The sequence below is a fragment of the Vanacampus margaritifer genome, chromosome 1 (assembly GCF_051991255.1).
Source record: "Vanacampus margaritifer isolate UIUO_Vmar chromosome 1, RoL_Vmar_1.0, whole genome shotgun sequence".
Lineage (NCBI taxonomy): Eukaryota > Metazoa > Chordata > Actinopteri > Syngnathiformes > Syngnathidae > Vanacampus > Vanacampus margaritifer.
This window is the reverse complement of record NC_135432.1, coordinates 25,831,350-25,855,139: the sequence shown is the minus strand read 5'-3', so window position 1 is coordinate 25,855,139 and position 23,790 is coordinate 25,831,350. Positions and strand designations below refer to the sequence as shown.

Sequence of the window (23,790 nt, the reverse complement as noted above, 5' to 3'; positions counted from 1 at the left end):
ATCGTTACATATACATATTTACATAGCTTTATGTGCTTTCTTAGCTCAAGTCCTCCTATTTGCAAGGTCTCCCAGTGCTTGCATGTCCCCCTCCCCCCAGGTAGCCTACTCTGATTTCATCTGATATTCCAAACGTTGGTTAGGTTTATTGAAGACTCTAGATTGTCGATTGAGAAAACCCGCACTAGCACAGGGAGAACATGGAGAATCCATCCACTGTCGTCCACATTTTTTCCCCAAGCATAAATTAGAGAATCTAAATTCATGTGGAAGTTTAGGGGGGGGGATTAAGGTAGCAATTCAGAAATGTGTTAAACGACTATGATATGCTTTCTCTTAGGCAAATTATCTGCCATAGTTGTCAGTGACTCATTTATGTATTTTGGGCTGTGTGTTCAAGAGATATTTATAGTTGAGTGTCTGTGTCAGACCGAGGCAGGGGCCCCATACGGTTTGGGCACTGGGCAGGGCTGGCTGCATAGCGCCCCATGTGGCTAAGAGCGGCGTTACACAAAGCAAAGCCGCAGGACCGCTGCGTTGAGCTGCTGTGCGCCGACAGGAGGGATGTGACCCCGGAACAGGACGACACACTCCATTCAAACACAGCGCACAAGAAAGAAAAGCTGGACCAGGAGGGGTAAGCTCACCTTTGCTTCTTCCAAACATCGCCATGGGCGGGTTCGGGTTATTTTCAAGAACCCTGGCTTCCCAGCCCTCTAGCAGAGCAGCGGCACCTGGTTGGCGTTCGCACCCAAAGGAACTTCATTCAAGGCTTTTGTCTCGGGCATGCTAGCGAGTTAGCTTGGGTGGTTAGCATCGGCTACTTTACTCTGGGCAGTGCGCGTTTAGAGGCGGCTCAATATATATAAAAAAAAACGTTTAGTTGTGTATAAACGCAAGTCGGTTATTCCACACGTTGCTAGGTGTTGTGTTTCACGCTGGAAAAAAAACGTTTAAAATCGTGAGCAAAATGTTCGCTTGCTTGCTAACGACGGAGCTGCTACGGTTTAAACGTCCCGCAACGTGAACGCTTGAACCCATCACTGCAATTATGTGCTTGTCCTTTCAAGAAAAAAACACATTTTCCAGCCAGGTCCATTTACGAGTAAAACGCACGACAATGTATTACTTGCTGTCAGTCTGTAATAATACATCTAACATCAACAATTAAGTTGGGTTCATTCATTCGTATCCATCACTATATAAACTGCTGAACCAAGGCACATACTGTATTTTACATTATTAAACCAGCTTAGCTCACCATCATTGAAATTGTCATGTTTATAATGCATACCGTATGTGATGGGTAATGATGCCTTTTGTGATCTAGTGGAAGAGCATTAACAGTCATTTTTCAGCCTGCCACTATATGTGGTTGTCATGGATAGAGGCACAATAATGTATTGTTTTATTAAATACCGGTAATGATTTTTGGACCAGTTAAGCAAATTGCATAAATTCCTGCTGCACACCTTAAAATTTTCCTGACACAATAATGTGCCACATGAAAGTGGTTGGGAATTTGCTATCAAATAATGCATGTAAATTTAAAACCAATAGGTAGTGTGCTTTTTTAAATTCCTCTTCAGTATTCATGTTTTCCCTAACCATGAATGCACCTCATTTGTGTTTCCTGTGTGAATCCGCTAATGGTTCAACTCCTCCTAGGCTTTTCTATTTTTGGATCATGCCTGCATAGATGCATTGTGCCACCCTGCTTCAGAGTGTTCACGTTCTGCATGTCAGCCATTTATGTATTGTAGCTGGCACCCTTTCAGGAGCATTGGAGAGAGCGGCGGCCCGATGGGGTCAAGTGTTGCGACCCCTCTTGGCAACGAGTGGCTTTTCTCATGTGCCGCAGTAGGTCTACCTCACTTTGGTTTGCACAACACCCTTACTGAATGGCTTGTGTGGAGGCCAAATTCTGTTATTTTGGCAGGTGATGTTTTTTTTAAACCACACTGAGCCCAAAGTTGCTCATCGGTTGCCTGTGTGCTCCTGCTTGGCTTGGCGCAGGCTTTTGACACCCTGTCAGCATTACCGGGCCGTATAGTAGCCTTCTGTGGTCTGTTACATTGGCTCGAAAGCTGCATATGTCCTTACGTGGCTCAACACAACTGTCCAAACAGACAGATGGCTGCAGTGGACCACCTCCACTGAACATAAATTGACTTGGTGAAAATAAACTGCTAATAATGACAAATTTGACACTGTCATATGATCCCAAAACATTTAAATATCATTTTGAACTTATAGTATCTTCATTACCCCTATTACAGATGTTTGTTTTGGAAAAAAATGCACCGGAACTGCACATGCTTGTTTCCATGTAGTATTCTTATTTCCAGAATGTACAATTGCAAAGTCAGTCTGCATTTCCAAACTGCAGATCGTGTTCGACCTCAGAGGCTCCATTGTATGGCTGACATACCTTTGCACGTTGCTCATGGCTCACTGCACAATATATTTCCAGAGATCATATAATGATTCTCAAGTCAGAATTTGATGCTGTGCCTTGACGCGCACACGTTTGAAATCTTGCAGCCTCAACCCCTCCAGGGAGCAACTTAAAGGCTGCCGCTTCTGTTGCAGTTCCTTTGAGCATCCCTGTGCAAGGACTTTAGAAGAACCTCGAAGAGATTTAATTATGATTGACGTTGTATGGTAGGGCACCATGGTCAGTCAAATAAAAAAACTTTGGCATTATTTGTAAAACTGTGCAAGGGATTTGTGTTGTTAGTCCATAATCATTCCCTACTCTAACAAATGGATTTTTTTTTTCAACTAGTCACTGGGTGCCACTTGAATAAATACAAGCCTAGCACCTCACCTGCAATTATCAACATTAGTTAACTGCAGAGCCAATTTGAACTCTGTTTCAAACCAAAACATCACATCAAACTGTCCCCCAGATGTAAAGTGTGGAGACCTACCACGTGATTTCCCTGTGCGGTTTTAAAAATAAGCTCATGTAAAGAACCCATCTTTTTCAGCGATTCCACAAGATGAGCGCTCCACAGAGTTGTGTGTGTCCATTTTTATATTCCAGGGAGCTACGCAACCTCTCATGTCCGCTCATTTTGCTTCAGTCTCTTCTTAGAGTTTCTTGCCATAATAGTCCCAATTACAGTGTTACAAGACATTAGTTTTTTATATTGTGACTATTATTTGATATTATTCTTCCAAGGGATGCCTCCACCCATAATATTACTTTTAACCTCTGGTATTTTGGTATTCTTATTGTTACATATTAGCGTTAATAACAGTCAGTCAAACAACCTTAGAAAGCCAGATTTGAAGCAGATCTGTTCACTTGAGCTGTGTTGTTTGAGTTTCTGCCTCAAGTGGTGACAACAAGACATGACCTACTTAACAATCACGTTTGCACAATCCAGTTCATCGCCATTGTTTGGCAATACTGTAGCCATTGTTGTAGGCACAGTCCATGTGAGGATGTGGCTTTAATCAAGGGCAGCCCGTTGACATTCACTTAGTCTAAACCAGCGTTTTCCTGCGGCCTTCTGCGTTTTGTCATCTGACTCAATTGAGTCAGTTAGCACAGCAGTTAATAGCTCCGATAGGCAGGAAAAAAGCTAAATGATAAGCTTAATGAGCACCATTATATTTTGGTGGAGCGGAACAGTTGAAACTCCAATACGCGTCATTCTGAACCTCCATTAACTTGATTCTTGAACACTTTAAAGTTGATTCGTCTGGATCTATTACGAATAGTAATACTGCAGTAACAGTTTGCTTTTGCTGTCATTTGTAGTGGCTGTATCTGTTTCCCGTTTACTGTATCTCAATGGGGCTCATCTGTCAGAGACTGTTTTGGTGTAGTTGTATCAGGGCTGCAGCTGTTGATTTTTTTTTTTTTAATTGAGTATTCTAGTATCAATTAGCGCCGGGCGATATGGAATAATTCTTCTATTACGAATCATATAGGCTATTTTATATCACGATAACGATATGCTACGATATATTTCCCATTATTCTTTAAAAAACACACTATGACTGTTTACGTTTTCTCATTTTATGTTTAAGTGACATTAAACAGATGTGTATCAAATGAGAAATGCATCCATTAGTAGTGCTGCTATATAAAATTATCAAATGGAAACAGAAGAGGCACAGTGACATATTTTTTACAAAATTTATTCTGCTAAATAAGAGGGATTAAAAAAACGTTCAAACAAAAATCATGAGCTCTATAATTTTGAGAACGTTTATTGTGGAGATTTCAAAATCAAAACTCAGGACTACATTGTGAAAACAAATAACATTTAGTGATATTAAATGTATTGACTTTAGTATATCCATCAATTTTCTGACTCGCTTATCAATATTAATAAACGTTTAATCCTCCTCCCGGTTGACATACATGACGCCGTAACAATCACATCACTTCCTGTTTACCGACATTTGTAGCCTGAATTTGCTAAGTGTGTAGCATTAGTTTCTCTCTCCAGATACTCATTAAATTGCCTGCTATTTTACTGTTCAAAGTTAGACACGCTCCACTTTAACGCGGTTCCAACGAGACTTTTGTGAAAAGCGTAATCGATCACCCAAGCACTTATTGCCACGACCACGATAACATTTTTAGCGGTTAGCATAGCAGCTAGCACGGCTTCTTCCATCTTTCTCACTTGTTAATCACTCTTTGTAATCGCTTCGTGAGAATGTTGGTACTTGCAACTTTTATAAGCCGCCTCCATTTAGGCTATTATTACTAACTCTAGGAGCAAAAGCCCAACCTGTTCGTGTGCATTATTAGCCAGCCGAAGCTCGTTGCTATGCTAGTAGAACCGATCTTGTCGCCCAGCACGAGTACCAATTATCCCCTCAGTTAGATAAAGAAAAATATTTTTGCAGTACTGGTTATCACCATCCACACGTTCACATATCTGTGACTTTGAGTGTGTATGACTTTAAAAGGTGGGGCCTTGCCTGGTGAGTGACGTGGGTGTTGGCAAATGAAAGTATAGAGTTTGTTGGACATAATACTATCCAAATTTACTTGGATATTCCAGTATGTTTTATCCCTGTGATCACAGAGCTTCTCTCCAGAACCGGGCCAGGTTGTTGGCAGTTCAGTTGGCTCCCGCTGCATCATGCTTGCAGCCTACTTGGGTTTCCCCGCACATTCGCCGAGCTTACTAGAGCGCCTCACTCAGTTATTTGTCTCGCTATGGTTTTGTCCAGATCAGCCAGAGTTCAGACTGTAGACATTTACTTGTCTTTATGTCTCAACTCCTCTTACTGTTACTGAACATTTGGGGGCATTTTTGACGCATTTCCTGTTCACCTACTTCCTGGAGGAGTTTGATTTGTGAAAACAGTCCAGTGTTGTGCATCATGTGAGCTGCAGATTCAGCCAAGTAGCAAGTGACACAAGTGGACAGGCCCGTGACTCACAAACACTCCCTGCCCTTCGTGACCTTCTGCAAATATGAGGGCCTATCACATTGCATGTAATCCCGGAAAGCAGACTCAGCACAGTCAGTGTTAATTGTTCATAATATTTTCTGAATTTCTCACCTTTCTCTCTTAAATTCCAAATGCTATGTCAAGAATGACTAGACCAGTGTGTCACTTAAAGTGTTGCTAATTTAACTTTGTAATGTCTATTAGATGTTGCACTACAGTGATGATGTCTGTGACATTTAGCAAGTAAGTACTAAACGGAGCCCGATCTCATTTGCAGGAGCTGCTTATCTTGTTGTAAATCTAAACGTCTAAACTTTGCCACATCGACCAACATACATTACATTACAGATTCCTCATAAATACTAAATAGGTTTTCCATCTTGGAAAAAACAAATAGATTAACACACTATGCTTTCATTTTAATATTTTTCAACACAGCAATGCCATTAATATTGTTGTGAATGGGCCAGTCGTCGGTTAAAGGAAATCCCAGTCTTAAATGCGTGCATATACTGATGGTAACTTTGTGCTCTATTAAAAGCATTTGTCAGGCAAAATGTCAAAACAATCAATGTTTTAGGATTCAGGAAGTCCCCACAAATATGACAATTGTCCTCTAGCTCCAGCCGACTGAATGCCAAAGCTTTTTTGCTGTCTTGGTGCAAGCACGGAAGTGGGACTTTAAAGTAGTAACTGCATAAAATATTGCATTCAACAGCTTTCGACAGTGGATCGAAGGAGAATGCATCATTTATAAATTGCAGTATTATCACTATCAGTCAATAAACATTGACTACATCTGTGACTATAGATGTGTATTTTACTACATATTTCCTTGGCTACATTAGTCATTCATTATTCATATGTTCCCGCTTAAGTAAAAAAAAAAAATGACACGCCTTACTTGTGTACAATAATTTCTGGACTATAAGCCCCTACTTTTTTCACTTGCACACGACCCTACGGCTAATACAAAGGTGCGGCTTATCCGTCAGATCACAATGGGGCGCACTATAAAGGAAGCGCAAGAGCGTCAGCCAGAGCAAAACAAACCAAGTGAGCCCAAATACAGTAGGAGAGACAGAACGATAGTGAAACGATTTGCATCCTCATTATGGAAAATAAAGTAGCGGTAACATTAAAAACACCTGCGGCTTACAGTCTGCTACGGCTTATATGTGTAGTATTCCCCAAATTTAGCTAGCGCGTCTTATGGTCAGGTGCGCCTTGTACTCCAGAAATGAATGTACGTTCAAGGTCTGCCGATTTCCCCCGTCCATACTTCTGACACACCCATCACGTGTCACCTGGGGTCCATTTCACAAAGTAGGGATGCTCCGATCCACTTTTTTCATCACCGATTCGATACCTTGGGTTCAGTATCTGCCGATACCGATCCGATCCATACAAAATTGTCTTTGCACTAGTCCCCCCAATAATATTCAATATATTTCCCCCAAAAAAACTCAAATACTTTTAGATGTTCTTTAATGCCTTCGAAATATTTTTTGAACATCTAATGGAGCATGATTTTCATTCAATATTTTGAACAGCGAGTTGACATGCCCTGAGACAGGAAACTCTGCGTTTTCGGTTCCAGGGCAGCTGATTTGTAGTTTCACCTGCCGTTGTCACTACACTAAAAAAGTCCACATTAATGAAGCCCCGATTCGTCGAGTCACCATGGCAACAGGGAAGCGCAGTGCGCTGCGCCGCCCTCTCCTTCCGCGTTTTTGTTTGTTTGTTACCCCTCTCAGCTGAAAATCTTCGATCATATGGCGAATTTGAACTTTCTTTAGAAAAAAAGTGCAACATGGGAGAATGTTGCTGCTCGGGTGCCGGGTCAATGCGTACATTTAAATTTAGTCCTTTGATATTGCAATATTACAGGGGAAACTTGTTGAATGGTAACTCATTAATTCATTTATTTTAGGTGCTGGTAATGTTGCAAATGTAAGGACGGATTAAGTTGTGTATGATGATGGACTGTGATGTGAAACGGTACTGTTGAAAAAGATAACTGTCCAGAAATGCCAGCATATCTATGCGCGGTCTGATAACAATCTCACCACGAATATGTAATTCCCTGCGCAATAATGTGACACCTTCATCAATAGGGTAATTGTCAAAAGGACATGCCATGTTCGTGACAAAAGTGGACTTTACGCTCTAGACTATAGGTGTATTTACGCAAAAACTTGCCGCAGCGGACTTTATGAATGAGGAAATGTGGCTGAAAGGAGGCGGGGACAGAGAAAACCTAGAGGTTCATTGTGAAAAACCTGCAACCGACCAGGTTTGGTTCATGGAACATGTTACTACTACTACTACTTAAATGACCTCTTTTTGTGAAACAGGCTAGAGTTACCTCGTTTTCTCTGGTTTCAATTACCTCGGTTTCTAAAACGGAAAACGCAGAGTTTCCCAGATTTCAGGGTTTGTTTCTTGACCCAGAGTTCTCACTAAACCTTCTTTGTGAAATAGACCCCTGACAATTTGTTTGCAACCGCCAAAGAGGCATAACTAATGGAATTCTGTGGGTGTCCTTAATTCCTTGATTATGAGGTTTTTATGAGACATGAATTTCTTACAGATCCATTTGTAAAATATGTCACATATGTCAATATGTCCTGACTGAAAGCACTTTTGTAGCTGAGTGTTGCTCAGGTGGCGCAGCAAAGTGTATCAATTAATAGCATGTCACCAACCATCAAGACACAAATAATTAAAAATCTGTAACTCATGGTGCTATTATGTCTGTAGTTTGTTTGTGAGCGGTGCGTTCAAACTCCAAGCCCCCATCAGCGTGTGGAAATGTTCCTTGCAGGTGGGGGAAAAAAAGAAAGTCCGCTGACACGGATCCTTTCTCACCAATTAATGCAATAAAATGCCAACATTCAGCTGTCGCCATAATATAGTGCAGGCAGAGACATTACGGGTATTGGGCGGTCGGTGAGTTTATATGGGCGAGGTATACCTACCCCGCCCCCTCGGCACGTCAGCCCAAGATCAGCATGAAAGAACGTCTTTGATTCCATCCGGAATATTGGCTGCCTGTGTCTGATCCCAGTTGAGCATCCCTCGAGGGATTAGTGTATATCCAGCCCACCTAACATCAGCCCCACACAAAGGATCTTGACAGCATCTTTGTTGTTGTCCTTGAAATGTTATCAAATTTCTAACACAACCAAACATCATACGTACACTTTTTATTTCTTAATAGGTTTTAATGTCATTCATCAGCCATCATTAGTTTATCCTTTTTTAAAGATATTGTCCAAGAATAGATGTCTTTATAAGTAATCTCTTTCTATTATTATAATATAATATTAAACAACAAACCCATTATAATATTCTTATTGACACATCAAGGAATATTATATTATCATTTACAAATTAGATATTCATTCAATGTAACAATCCAGTTTTTTTTTTTTTTTAATATACTATTGCTGCTCTTTATTAACAGCATGGCTTGTTACAAAGAATGGGACGAGACACAAATCCTATAAGACACGATGTCTCACGAGATTGAATCCACAAGACGAGATTTTCACAAAATGTGTAATATCAAATAATGGTTGTATCATTATTTTATAATATTTCGATTTTTTTTCTTTTCATTGGAGCAGACTGCTAGCTGTCTGGCTCTGAAGTGCAAATGTAAACAAACCGAAGAGTCACTTTTGTTACAGGCTCATAAAGAGTCACTTTTTTACAGGCTCATTTTTAACAGCTGCAGTTGAGATCTTTAGTTCTTTACTCTTACTGAATTGCCCTTCTGTCTTAGCAAGCAAAAAAAAAACTGCCAAAAGAAAATATATCTCATGTTGTGCAAGGACGAGAAGTCACATGGCGTTCTAATCCCGCAAGATCTCATAGTACAAGATCTCGTCCCATCCCTACTTGTTGCCAAACAAATCATGTTCAATGCTAAAATGCATGATTGCTGTCTGTGATTCCAAAATTACTGTTAAAATAATAATAATAATATTCCTTGATTGAGATCCAGCGTTTTATTAGCCCAACGGCCCTCCATGCAAAAAAATACAATAAAAAAAATTGGAACTTGTTTGTACTGACTTCCCCCATCAATGAATGACAAATAGTAAATTCTGGATATTTGTCGGCACCTCCACCCCCCACTTCACCCAACATGATATATCATTTGGACATTCAATTCGGTGTCCTCAAACCCCTGCCAAATAAGTCCAGTGAGCTGGCTAAATTGTTCATATAAAAGGATGAATATTCTACCTGTTCAAAATTCCTGTCTTGTCATTTTTTTCGGCTGGTGGTCTAATACATTTGCTCAGCACAGTTTGTGTTTTACCTGGCGAACGTAGAATACAGTACTACATGTTTTTCTACTCTTCTAATTTCTAGTTCCTGATGGAAAAACGGCTACTGGTATTAGCTGGCATGGCGAGTACCGATACCTTAAAATAAAGTCGCAATCCCTAATCTGGAGGATTTTTTTCCCATGCCATCTAAATTCATGAAGGTCTTTATTTGACTATCTAGAGACCTACTCAAAAGAAAGATTTTGGTAAGAGAAAATAAACATCAGCCCGGGCACTGGAAGGACACTAAATATGTCCACATTTCCAAGCATCAAGCACCAACATCATGAAAGCAGTAGGCCTATTTTATACCCCCAAAAAATAGGCATATATACTTCTAAATAATAAATCTAGTTTTATACAGATTTTTTTTCCTGGCAGAAAGAGATTTAATAATGTTATCAAGTCTCAAAATAGGTATGAATATGAATGCGCCTTTGTTGCATAATCGCACCATTAATATTTATTTTTTTAATGCACCAGAAGGGCACTCGCGCTAACATTGGCAACCAAAACAGCAGCTCCATCCATGTACCCGCATCTCTATTTGAGCCTCAATTAACTGTAACCCTGCATCAAAGGGGCTGTCACTGTGTATTAATGGCCCAATAAGAGGCTGAACTAAATTACCAGAACTATCAAAGTCACTGTAGCTCTCTAAGACAAATTCTTATGAAAGGAACAAATCCTTTTTTGCATACTGATAATCCCCCCCTATCCAAGGTTTATCCTTTGGACGTTTCATTTAGATTCATGACTCTTTTGTGTAAAGCATTGCTTTCACTTATCCAATTAGCAAAGGCTGGTTAGATATGAAGCTGCGGCCACATGCTTGGTGCATGATAGGTGGGATCTTATGCGACACCAGCTGACCTCAAAGTGTGTGTGCTTTGCCAGCTTCTTTTATCGTCTTCTGACAATCCTCCACACTTCATCCTCTTTTGCCTACATTTTGCATCTCTGCAGACAGACAGTGAAAATAGGTCATTAGTTAGACTGAGAAGAAGAGATGGAAAGAGCAGGCAGGGATGAGATCTGTTAGGAAACTGGCATTAAATATTAATGAGGCCTTGCCAACTGTGTAGCTAAGACTACTGACGAGCTTCTAACGATGTATTCCTGCCTAAGGTGGTGTGGGCTTCTGGTTTGAGAGCATCATTTTATGAGACTATACTACTACACTGCACCTGCATTTTTTCCAAATGTATTTTTGCCTTCTCTGTTTGCATAGCTGGCCAGTCTCGAGAGAGAATTTCTTAAGATAAGGCGATGACAGTCAGAAAATTGTCTCAACTGTCATGCAGCCATGCAACTCCTGTCAGATTAAATGCAGACATGATTAGCTAAAGGAGACGATGCTATGTCTGTTCTGAAGTCATCATAGAAATCAGATTTGCACTGGCTTCCCGCTGTGCCCACTATCAAAAGGGGGGGGGGGGGGGTGTACCGCATGTGGATTGTTGTACACGAAAAACTTCAATCGACACCAGTAGAGCTGCTGCGTCAAGTATTTTTAGAATTAATTATTCTACCAATCATTCCATTGATTTATCGAATAATAAGGTAATAATTAATTTGCATTAAACAACAAAATGTGCATGTAAGGTGTAGGCATTATTGTTGTTCTCATGTTCCATACTAAATAATAGTGTGCATGTGCGCGTGCAGGTGTGTGTGTGGGTCTGAGTGGGTGTGGATGTGTGTGCGCGTGCGTGTGAGTGACCTGGAAAGGTGGTGCCTAGCCTGGTGAGTGATGTGGGAGTCAGCAAATAAGCTTGTAGAGTTGAATGCTGTGAGCCGGTTTATGTCTGGCTGTTAACTGGCTAACCTTTAGCCAGTCTGGCATGTTGAGTGCATGGACATCAGATTTGGCCTTAGCAGCTTGCGTATGAAATTAATCTACTTGTTAAATGTTTATTTTGTTACCGTTTGTTCAGTAACGTAATTGAAAGTGAACCGGCGGCTGTGTCTATGCTTAACCATTTGTGGAGGCAATACAATATGTTGCAATTAGTGGTGGTAAAACAGAGTAAATTAGCTAACCATGGCGATTGTAGATATCATGTTGTGGTAACGTAAGTTAATTCTGCTCTCCAGTATATTTTTTGTACATTATCTTGTTTTGTAAGTGTGAAATGATCCAAAACTTTAATTCTCTGTTTTTTTAATATTAACAAATTACAATACTATAACCATTAGCATTAGTGCTTCTGGAATAATTATCATTATAAAGCAATTTTTTTATTAAGATTTGTTTTCAAGTTATTCAATTAATCAGTTCACCCCTCGACATGGACACCAGACAACTAATAATAAGATTACTAATAAATACAGTAGAATGAAGGCCAACCATACAAACATGGCAGAGAAAATAAAAAGTATTTATACTCAAGATTTGTTGTTTTCAAAAGGTTGTGGATTGTTCCCTTGTGCATTTCAGTCTTTAAATGTGTAGCTGTGTGTGTGTGTGTGTGTGTGTGTGTGCGTGTGTGTGTGCGTGTGTGTGTGCGTGTGTGTGTGCGTGTGTGTGTGTGTGTGTGTGTGTGTGTGTGTGTGTGTGTGTATAAAGTGGCTGTGTTTTATGAATTGTTTGTGTGTGCGCAGAGCCACAGGAGCAGGGGGGATGAACCGCGAGGAGGCCCCGGGAAAGTCTCCTGAAGACATGTACATCCAGCAGAAAGTGCGGGTCCTGCTAATGCTTAAAAAAATGGGATCAAATGTACGTAAAACACGCAATGAAATTTGCCTCCATTGTTATCATATCAACACACTAGCCACAACATGAGCTTAATGTACTCTACGCCATCTAATGAGCTGCATTCTGCATTTGCAAACATAAAACTGTTTTGATTGACACTGTCAAAGAAGTTCTGTGATATTACGATTTGGAGTTTTCAGTTGTTCGGAACAGCACTGCATCATACTGAGGGCTGTTTCTAATATTTTGGTCACCCTCTTCAGCTACATGATGTGGGAAATGTGTAATACCAAGTACAAGTTCAAAAATAAACATACTGTGTGTTGTTAAAAACATATTAGAAATTCATTGTTGGTCATATATTTTTGATACCTCATTTACAGCTTACGCCAAGTGAAGAGGCTTTTCTTCGGAATTATGCAGGTGTGGTCCACAGTCAGATGAGCCAGCTGCCACAGCACAACATTGATCAGGGTAATGCTGATGCACGCACACACACACACACACAGCTGAGCATCCAGTTAAGGGTATTCATTCCCACGTCACAGAAGCACCCTTGTGACAGTCACAAAACTGGAAGTAATCCCTCCACACATTTTCCTGGTGCGTGTGCCCCAGCAGACCTCACAGATTCCCTGACAGAAGCCCACTCAGTGTCCCATAGCACTATAGCATTACTCACACAAGCAAAAAAACTGACTGCAAGAGAATGAATCATCCTGTGCATTTTGTGTGTTTTCTTAACGACTGCTTTTCACACGTGTCCGGGGCAGAGCTGGAAACAGCACAAGTCTGACCTCTGTCAGCATGATAAAGTATTGGTAGATGGTGTGAATGATTCCAGATATGGTTGCCGTGATGGATGTTTGCCATCAGATGGCGCTTTTGACCACATTTTTCCTCCAACCACTCTTTCTTCATCAGACTGCCACAAGATGGCGCTGTCATAGCAGTTACATGGAGAGATTGCATGACTTTGCACAGAACTTTAATGGCCTGCATTATTTAATGCTATTCTGTATATTACATGTGTTACACATATTTAGAAAGCATGTTATGTACACTCAAAATGTAAGGTTTTTTTTTATATATCAGTTTGTGTGCTGTATGCTATGGCTATTTTTTTCCTTTTAGGATACCAGTGATATATCAGTGCAAGCAGGGAGACCCTCACTACTTATTAACCAGCGCAGCTGGCAAAAGGTGTGCCGAGTATGCATTATACATCACAGAAAGAGACACATTTAGTGTCTGTTGGCAGATTGCCAGCCCCCTCCCCCTGTGCGCTCGCTAATAAATAATTAGTGGTGTTCATCTTTTCCAAAGTGCTATGATTAAGCCTCGTGGAACTAACTGTAGTGCCGTTAATCTCTTGGAAATGTTCAGTCCAGCGTTCAAGGACATCCTTAACAACCATAAAGGTGATTTGAAAAGGTTCAGTGATATGAAAAACAATTTGATCTCATTTATATGTACCAGTCGTATTCGTGCAACACATACAAGATTGTTTTTAACTTTTTAACTTAAATCCAGAAATGACTCATCTAAAATTGTTATTGCTCTCTGATAAATTGAAGGCAATTTAAAATGGTAGGAAATAACTGCATAATACAGTTTTGGAGGGATAATGAAAAGGAATGAAAGTTGATGCTAGAGTACTGGAAGGGATCAAGCTGTACATACCTTGGTGGTGTGATTTTTACCCCAGAATAGCAAAATTTGACACTTTCTCAACCTAACAAACTGCAGCAGAATGCGTAACATGATGGCACCCATTTTTACACTTTCTCTGCTGGTGTGATTTTTTTTTTTTTTTCTTCTCTAATTGACCCTAATTTTGTTTTGTTGTTGCATTACAGAACACCAGTCATACATGTCATATTGGTATGAAAACAGCTGTGATTAAAAAGTAAACAGTCTATATTTACTTCGGTGGTTGGCATTTTGAAAGAACCTGGGGTGGATGACTCCTCCCCCTCAGCATGTCAAGTGTCCATTGTTTTCCTCGTCTAAAAAGCAAGATGTCATCCCTTCAACATTACACAGCAATATGTTGATGAGTTGGAAATGCATTGAAGCCATCAGAAAACCCGCAGAGGTCACATGGTCCCCTTTTATAGCAGCGTTTGGGGGAATCTCATCATGGGGCAATAGAGTCATGTGTCACACACGGCATCACCGATTAGGTGGCAGGGGCACAGATGTTAAGTCGTGCTGCACGCATTGCAGTATGAGTCGGCTAAGTACAATATCATTTGGGAGGGGGGAAAGTGTTGCATTGTAATGTAATCTGTCCACTACTGTCTTCCTGCTCTAATATACAAGCTGTGGTTTCTCCCTCCTAAGAAACTTAAAGGATCAATGCGGTTGTTATACAGATATGGAAGTCTCGCGGTCACTACATTTGCATTGGCCCTACTTTTAATTGTCTCATTACCATATACGCATACACAGAATGTTTTGCAATTTTAATCAGGCAGAGGACAGCTTTTCTGTCATCAGCTTTGAAAATGGGTACAGTAATTTCTGGACGACAAGCCTCTACTTTTTTTCACTTGCATTCGACCCTGCGGCTAAATACAAAGGTGGGGCTTATCCATCAGATCACAAGGGGGCGCACTACAAAGGAAGCGCAAGAGCGTCAGGCAGAGCAAAACAAACCAAGTGAGCCCAAATACAGTAGGAGAGACAATTTTCACCCTCATTATGGAAAATAAAGTAGTGGGAACCCAGTGTGGTAAGATGAAAACACCTGGGTCTGGCTTATATGTGTAGTATTCCCCAAATTTCACTAGCGCTGCTTAGTCAGGTGCGCCTTGTAGTACAGAAATTACTGTACTTACTTTTTTCATCTGCTGTTGCTATTAGAACTTTTTTTTAACTTGGGCAGATTCCTTCCAGATCCTAATTTGAAATTAGAAAAAAATGTTAGTGTAATATCATATCCTGTCATAATACTATCTAAATAAAAATAAGGGTAACTTAGATCTTACTCCTGTTTAAATTTAAATACAGCTTTGTAAAACAGAACATTTTAGTCATTTAGTAACAGTAAGCCAGACCGATGGGCTCGTTAGCCCCTCTTATTTAACAAAGGAAAGTTCTCCCTTCCAGAAGGACACCTCAACAAAGGCGGGGAGATACGTAAAGGAGTTGCCATAGCAACCTCACTTGTCCCAGGAAATATTAGCTCCCCCGTGGGCTTTCGGTGTTGTTGCGACGTGCTGCAGCGGTAGATTGGAATAAGAGGAGAGCTGACGTGTTAATTACACAGCCTGAGTGTGATATTTTAATTTTAGTTGCATCTCCTCGTGCACAAGTATGCTCTCTTGTTTCACTTGATGACTTTGAAGCTAGTAGAATGTCTTATTTTTTAAAATAAAGACCTGTTAGCTGAATTTCCTATTAAAAATTCATCCCCGCAAATACAGTATATTGGCTTTATTTCAACCTTCATTATGCATTTCATCTCCATCTCAAAGATGTTTCAGTGCAGATATGCAGCAGCTTTATGATCTAACCCAGATGTGCTTAATCAGTCTCTATCTCAGGCGCCCTCAATAGATCTGTGTGGCCCAAAGAAGCCATCCAAATCATCTTCCCATTTAGAGGAGAAAATCATTTTGATATGAATCCAAGCTATCAAATATCACTTCGGGTAAACCCAAGCCATCCTTAATTAAGCATTAGACTGATCAATCATGTGAGCTGTCATTCATCATCCAAATGCAAAGATTATCTGCTTGTTGTTATCAACATGTTAAGCTTGACCACTTATACGGTGGGTTGGGGGTGAGGGGCACAGATTGTGACCTAGAACATTACTCGGCCGACTCGTAACTATAAACATTCAGGGGCTGCAGCTTCCACATTATTTTTCACATTATTTTTCACATTAAGTTGAACTGCTCTTTTGGGAGAATAAAACTCATCAACTTTCCAATGCCTCCTCATGTAAAGACTCCACATCTCACTTGTACCTCTAATAAATTCAAGCGTTAAACAAAATTTTTTTTTTGTTTTTGTAGCACAAATGTTCTAAAATCTTGCACTTACTGGTGATTTAGTGTGATTGGATTGTAAAACAAGCTCAGCAAAGTGCCAACATGCCTTGTCGTCGTTGTTTTTGTGCATGTAATCCACAAGCCAGAGCTGTATCATGCTAGAAGAGCCGTGTCGGGGACAGCTCCCAACTATTGCCGCTCATTGAGTTGTGTTAAAATGAGCTAAAAGCGTTTTTGCCTGCAGCCTTCTGGCCGTTATCTGTCGCCTGGCAACGGCTTTAAGAGGCCCAGCCTTTCCCGTGCGTAAGCCACAGCTTCTTTGTGTAGCGCGTCATTGTTGTATATTGAAGGGTGTGTATGTTTGTTTGTGGCCGAGCGAGGTCCGAACATGACTCATAAAATGAAACAGATGCATTCTGACAGTCTTCTCCCACTTCCTATTGTCCCTTTAGTCATTCGGCTCAAACTAAGCAGCGTCAAACGTCTTATTATATAGAGGTTGCTGCATCATTCCGGCGGAATGCCATTGTGAGGTGTTGCGTAATTGTTCATTCTCCCGGAGCGCACCTGCCTTCTTTAACAGCAAATATCAACACGCCATGTCCTGTTTCTCTCGCCTATTTGGCGGCTTTATTACCATAACCTCCCTTGGTAGGCCAGTGAGCTCCCACGAGACAAGAAGCTTCAAAGTTCACATTAAAAGTTTCCCCACCCCCTTCAAAAAAACATCTTATGAAGCTCGACCTAAATGCTGTATGGAAACATGATAATTGAATCAGCGTGTTGAGGAGGGTCTACTCTTTGTGCCAAATAAGAGAGAAAGCTCAAGGTCTCTGGCCTACTTTGATAGCTGCACAGTAATTAAATCTAACAGGCACTTGAGGGCTGTGGAGATAACAGCTTTTTTTTTTTTTTTTTTTTTGCAATCACTAGCTGCTGTTTCCTTCGTGGCTGTCTGGAAAGGTGTTGGCGGTATTTATGTCAACATTCAGTTCATTAACAGAACAGGAGCCGAACAAGATTTTTATTTTTATTTTTATTTTCATTTGGAGTTTATGTTAAAATCTCAGTAAATCTTTTGTGCACTTATGCTGTTGTATGTTGATTTACTTCCATTAAAAAGAAGTGGATCATTTTCAATTTCCAGTATTTCCGGTTTCTATAGACAGCTTGTAAAGTGAAGTTTAAATGACAATTAAAATGGTTATTTGTAATATTTATAATGTATTTGACTAATAACGTCAGGGCCATTCATAAAGAGTGTGTGGTTTTTAATTACTTTTAGTTGGCAGTGTTGTTCAACGTTTTTCTCGCAGGTGTGTGCAGCTATGACAACATGACGAATGACTGATCCTTTGTTTGTATAACAGCATACAGCCTCCGTTTGTGTAGGCGTCCAGAACTTAAGACTTGGCTCATCTCACTTTCTTCTTATAAGCGGTTGATTCTGGGTAATTGCGTTTAAAAGGAAAACACTAAAGGAAAAATAAAACTCCAAACGATTGAGCCCTCACATCCCCATGGCAATTGTTGGACTCCAAGTTGGGAGGAAGTTTACAGGAAATCAGATCATCAGGAGCTTAGTTATTGGATTTATACATTTGAATGTCTTTGGGACAGGAATTTCATGACATACGAGATGTTTGGTCAAGCTCAGACCTCATGGAGGAGTTTAAGCAATGCAATGCTCAACATACACACAATGATGAAAATGACAACTCTTAACAATTTAGCATCATTCACCGGTCTAGTACCATATTACATATCTATAAGTCACTCCAGTCAAAAAAAAAGTATAATGAAGAAGAGAAAAACATATAAGTCGTACTGGACTCAAGTCTCATATTTGGGGGGAAACTTACTTTACAAAAACTGAGACCCAAAACAATAGCATAGATTTGAAACTTCCACTTTGAACCATGGAAAAGTTTTTCTTTTTAGTTTAAAATGGCGTACCTTAATTACATTCTTGCGTCGCATTGGTGGCCAAAATTGCAAAGTAAATCTTTGTTGTGATGGATGCTGCATGCTAAACTAGCGAGCTAGCTGTATACATCACACATTAGTTGCCATGAATTCTACTTTCTTCTGTTAGCAATGGGCTCTTTGCACAAATCCACTACTTCCTGAACTCAATACCACTCCTTCGTTTCCTGTCTTTCATGATTGGACAAGCTGATTAATCCAGGTGTGCCTGACCTCAGTAACCATGGCGACAATGGGCAGACACACCCGGATTAATCAGTTTGTCCACTCATGAAAGACAGAAAACAAAGGAGTGGTATTAAATTCAGGAAGTAGTTGAGCTGTGCAAAGAGCCCATTGCATCAAATCTCGGCTTTGAAAGGGCACCTGGAAGCGGGCAGACTGACTCTAAAATGGCCGTCACAAATAGATAAATTATTAAATAGTAAAGAACAAGTCGGCTGAGTTTCCCTGTACTTACGTATTCACAAAATTGCACTCAGGTGGATCCTGTTTCCACTGGTCATCCTTGTTGTTTCTACAGCTTAATGTGGTTATTCTGACTTAATTGGACATGATTTGGAAAGGCACACACCTGTCTATATCGGGTCCCACAGTTGACAGTGAATGTCAGAGCACAAACTAAGCATGAAGTCAGAGGAATTGTCTGTGGACCTCCTCTACAGGATCTGGGGAAGGGTACAGAAAAACGTCTGCTGCTTTGGAGGTCCCAATGAGCCCGGTGCTATAGCTTCCAAAAACATTTCCTGTCTGACTTTGTCTGACAGGTGCGGAGGACGTAGTGATGGCGTTCTCGCGGTCAGAGACGGAGGATCGACGACAGTGACCACGAGCCCGACCCCGACCCCGGCCCAGTCTACAAATGTACGCAACACAGATGAGCTCGAGAGTAGAGGATCGACCAGGAAGGCACAGTTTGTTTCCCTTCCAATTTAAAGGAGATGCACTCAAAGCGGGTGGCCACGGGTCAAATCCTTGGTCATTCATCAAGGTGGATGACGGATGAAACGTTCGAGTTGTGTGGATGAACATCAAATGTTGTTTTGTTTTGTTGGATCCAATGAGAAGCAGCGCCGGGTGGTGACTTGTCGTGATTGATCTGTGGGGCCTCCTTTTAGAAACACCAGCTGCTCCTTTAAGAAAGTCGCGACATCAAGTCACTGCGTTCACTATTCTTTACCGATCGTCTCGTCGTTCAGCGGCAAACACTGACCATTCGTTGTTATTTTTCTTCCACCCAGGTATAGATTTGTTGTTTCTGACATCACAGTTTTACCGCAGAAGCCGTCAACACTATTGAGGTGAATCAGGTTTTGTCGAAGGCCATGTTAATTCATACCTCCAAGGTCAAAAAGATCTGTGCCCACACACTATGGAGGGGAAAAAATTCCCTACATTTAAAGGCTCGAGTTCATTTTGGCCAATCACAAGCTTCTATTTCTTAATGTGTATAGTTTCAAATCAGCACCAGAAACATGAATGAATATTCTTAAAACAAACTTGGCTTTGACCTCCTCCTACGCAACACACTTGGAAAACATGGTCATGACACACATTTCAAACTGTTTGGGATAGCGCAGTGTTTTTAAAAATAGCCATCTATGAGTGCAAATGGTTAACTTTAATGTCTAGCGAGCAGCTAGCTGACGTGTGCGTGCGTTCATAGCAAGCCCACTATCCATCACCAGCTGCCAATTATGGGGGGGTGACAGGATCAGTGTGATGTATGTGTAAAACATTGCGTGGAGGGGGATTTTTTTTTTTCTCTCATTTGAAACAAAGCCCCCCATTTAGCGCTTGTGCTGCTTTATTTTTGAACAAGTGTGAAAAAAAAAAAAAGGAATGACACTAGAAGACACAGGTGCACATTCTCCCTAAAACATGCTAGCGGTAGTTGTTATTTTTGGGTTATTGTGACATGGGGAAAAAAATGTTTATTGTACAGTTACTTGGGAAAACTGATTGTGTGCTGTTTGTTTTTTAATTAGCACATTAAGACATTTGTTTAAAAAAAGAGACATGTAATTTATTATTTACTGAACCTATTCCTTCTCCTCAAACACATCATTGCAGTGGTCATTTTTATCTACAAGGAACCAAAACAGCAGAACTGTGTGTGCTGTTTGCAATCGTATTGTCTCTCTTGCACTATCAAATGGGATATTGGCAAAAAAAAAATTAATACATACATACATTTTGTTACTCACAAATTCTGTTCGGAGGGGGGAGGGGGGGGTATTTTAATCGACTCGGCCTATTGATCTTTTCTAGTCACATGCTCAGTATTTAATGTTTTGAGTACACTTTGTATAACTTAATGATGTCATTGTAACGTTTGAAAGTCAAGCATGTCTGCCGAGGAGCTTCGCCTCGCCTCACATTGGCCGTTGTGCGCTTTTTATTTCCTTTTTTTTGTCTTAATGTCCTCAGCGATCAACGCAAACAGCCAACAGATGGGGCGACAAAGAACTATCTTTGTTTACTTTTCTATTTTTTGTCTATGCATCTTTTTTTTTCTTCTGAAGCTGTCTTATTGTACATTTTGCTTATCAATGTTCTGCAACTTTATGTTGCTGTGTGGCTGCCTGCGCGTGTGTGTGCGTGTGTGCGAGCGTATGTAAGAGAGAGAGCAGGCTGCTGTTGTATTTTTACTGTGATGATTTTGTTTATTGTTTTTTAGAAGGTGGGACTTTGTATATTATTTTAATCTCAATCAACATTGATTAGTTGTTTGCAATGTCTTGACCTAAAGCTTCCAAACCTATACCAACTGAAACATTAAAGGCATTTCAAACAGTGACTGCTCTCACTCACTTCTTTGAACACCATTGAGTACAATTTTGAATTGGTAATGTACAAAGACGTCTAAGGATCCAGTCTTTTCAAAGTGAAGGGTAACAGAGATGTATGCTTATTTTTATTATTGCTTTTGACTTTGCAGGCTTATATAGGCAGAGTGTGCTGTCATTTTTGGTTATTTAGAGTCCATGAGGACGCTGGATCCATTAATTGCAACGTACAACAACTACTAGGTTTTTTGTTTTTAATAATGCAGGATAATCTTGATGTTCATTTCTATTTTATACAGTTACTGTTTGTTTTTAAATACTGCTTGGTACAGTATATATTCATGTAAAGTTGCCACTGCTACTCTCGTAACCTGATTCTGGTTATAATAAGTACACAGTCCTGATCAAAGGGCGGATTTTGATGATTACAAAAATAAGACCAATATAAATCATTTCAAAACTTTTGACACCTATTATGACCTGCACAACAATCTGATATTGTTGGAGTCGCATCTTACCGGACAAGCTATGGTGCGCAGAGAGCATCCACAGCATCAGAAAGATCTCATCGTTCAAAGGGATCAGTCAGGAGAAGGGTACGAAGGAAAGGAAAGTGAAAGCCATCGTCCTCAAGTGAAGAAAATAAGGCACAATGGTGAAAGACCAGGGGGAAAAGATGCCAAAAGGCCGACTGCAACATTGAAGGTACTGCAGGAATTTCTGAAAAATGCTGGCTATATAGTACACGTAACATCAATCTCATATCTTTATATGCCTGGACAATATTTCTCTTATAGTCTAATTTTTTTATTTTATATCACGACAACCTATGTAGCGTTTGAACAGGGCTGTGTGGATAGACTCCACTGTACATCCATATTTTTTGATATTATTTGTGTGCTATTGAGTGAGTGCCTCCCACTTGGTGAGGCAAAACCAAGAGGAATCCAGTGTGGAGGAGGGAGAGGCACGCGGGCAGTAATGCAGCGTCAAGGGCCAACACAAAGCTGTGTGCATGAAGACACACGCATACACACACACACTGCGGCCCACCCTTCAGCTCATGACTAAGAGATGAGATGGTCTCTCTGATTCTCACCACTGCTCAAGCTTCTCTTCACGAGCAAGTGGGGTTGGGAGGGTTACTTTTAAAATGTGTTCCGTTACAGTTACAAGTTAGCTGCTAAAAAATGTAGTTAGTAACGTAAACCAAGTACCATAATATTAAAGTAATGTAACTTGATTACTTTTAGATTACTCCAATACTGAGTATGCTCATGAAGACAAAATAAAAATAAATATCACCACAATATATATTTATATTTTAGATAGGGACCCGGGCAGTCTACAAATAGCAAAAATCCTTGTGTAATTAAAAAGCATGTAGGCTATTGATTGATTGATTGAAGACCATCTGTTGTTTTCGAACTGTCACTGAAAGCAACCACACCTGACAGTTTAGACAGATAGATATTTTGGGTAATCTGATTACGTAACGGCGGTACATGTATTTCGTTGCCTGCGAGCAACACACCAAAAGTGTTTTTTGTGATATCGTTAGACGCCCATTTAATTCCAATTCACTTGAGCGCAACATTTGGCCAGGCTGGCAATGGTTTTGATGTTGTTGGAAAAGGTGTTGATAAATATTGCACAGGTGTGCCTTAGGCTGACCACAATAAAAGGCCACTGTGAAATGGGCGGTTTTATTGTATTGGAGGAGTCTGGGCAGTCAGAGAACCAGTCACTATCTGTACAGTGTGTACAGTATCACCTTCAGTGGTCTTTTATTGTGCACAGCCTCTTGCACTTCTGATGTTTCAAATTCAAAGAGTTGTTCAAATATATGTAACAATCTAAAGCTGAGCATTTTATCTGTGTCCCACACACATTTTTTTTCACCCCAATTTAACACAGAGACAAACATTTTGTTTGTTTAAACGTGGGTCACATTGACCCCAAAAATGTGCATAGGTCAACCATATGCCTTTTTAGTGTAACAAAGAAACAAACATAATAGGAGGGTTAACTGTGATGCAAATGTAGACAAGTTAACTACTCTCAAACGAATGTTGAATAAAAACACTCGCCCTGTAAGACCCATAACTGGAGATTGAACAGAAAAGTGATTTTGAAGTTATACAAGTGGCATTTCATAGAAATTGCTGGAATTAATCAGTATTACAAACCAGAGCCTTTCCTGTGTCACAGAAAGTTCCATTTCAGGTTCTATGATTACCATTAATTTGCCATCAATAGTACACATAATAATATTCCAATGAAAAAGTAATACACACTTGTGGCCTTTACAATTATGACATTTGCTTTTGTTTTCACTTTTGAAGCATTATTTTCTAGAACATTTTACCAGCCTTCTGTTCTTTCTCTTTGTATCAGTGCAATGCAATATTATATAGTATAGTACACACATCATGTCCTCCTCCAGGATTCCCACTGCCGTGTATCCGCTCACACACACCCGGAGATGTCATCATAGGAATTTGGCACCACTCAAACTTTGCATCAGGGGACCCATTAAC

The 23,790-nt window shown here is 40.3% G+C and overlaps 1 protein-coding gene across 1 annotated transcript; it reads left to right on the top strand.

The window, feature by feature from the left end:
- Positions 1-462: 462 nt before the first annotated feature.
- Positions 463-21,261, top strand: ctnnbip1 (catenin, beta interacting protein 1). Its single transcript, XM_077543313.1, has 4 exons — positions 463-637; positions 12,378-12,492; positions 12,855-12,945; positions 19,229-21,261. Exons 1-4 carry the CDS (start codon positions 489-491, stop codon positions 19,285-19,287), a joined length of 414 nt encoding a protein of 137 aa, XP_077399439.1. The 5' UTR covers positions 463-488; the 3' UTR covers positions 19,288-21,261.
- Positions 21,262-23,790: the final 2,529 nt, after the last annotated feature.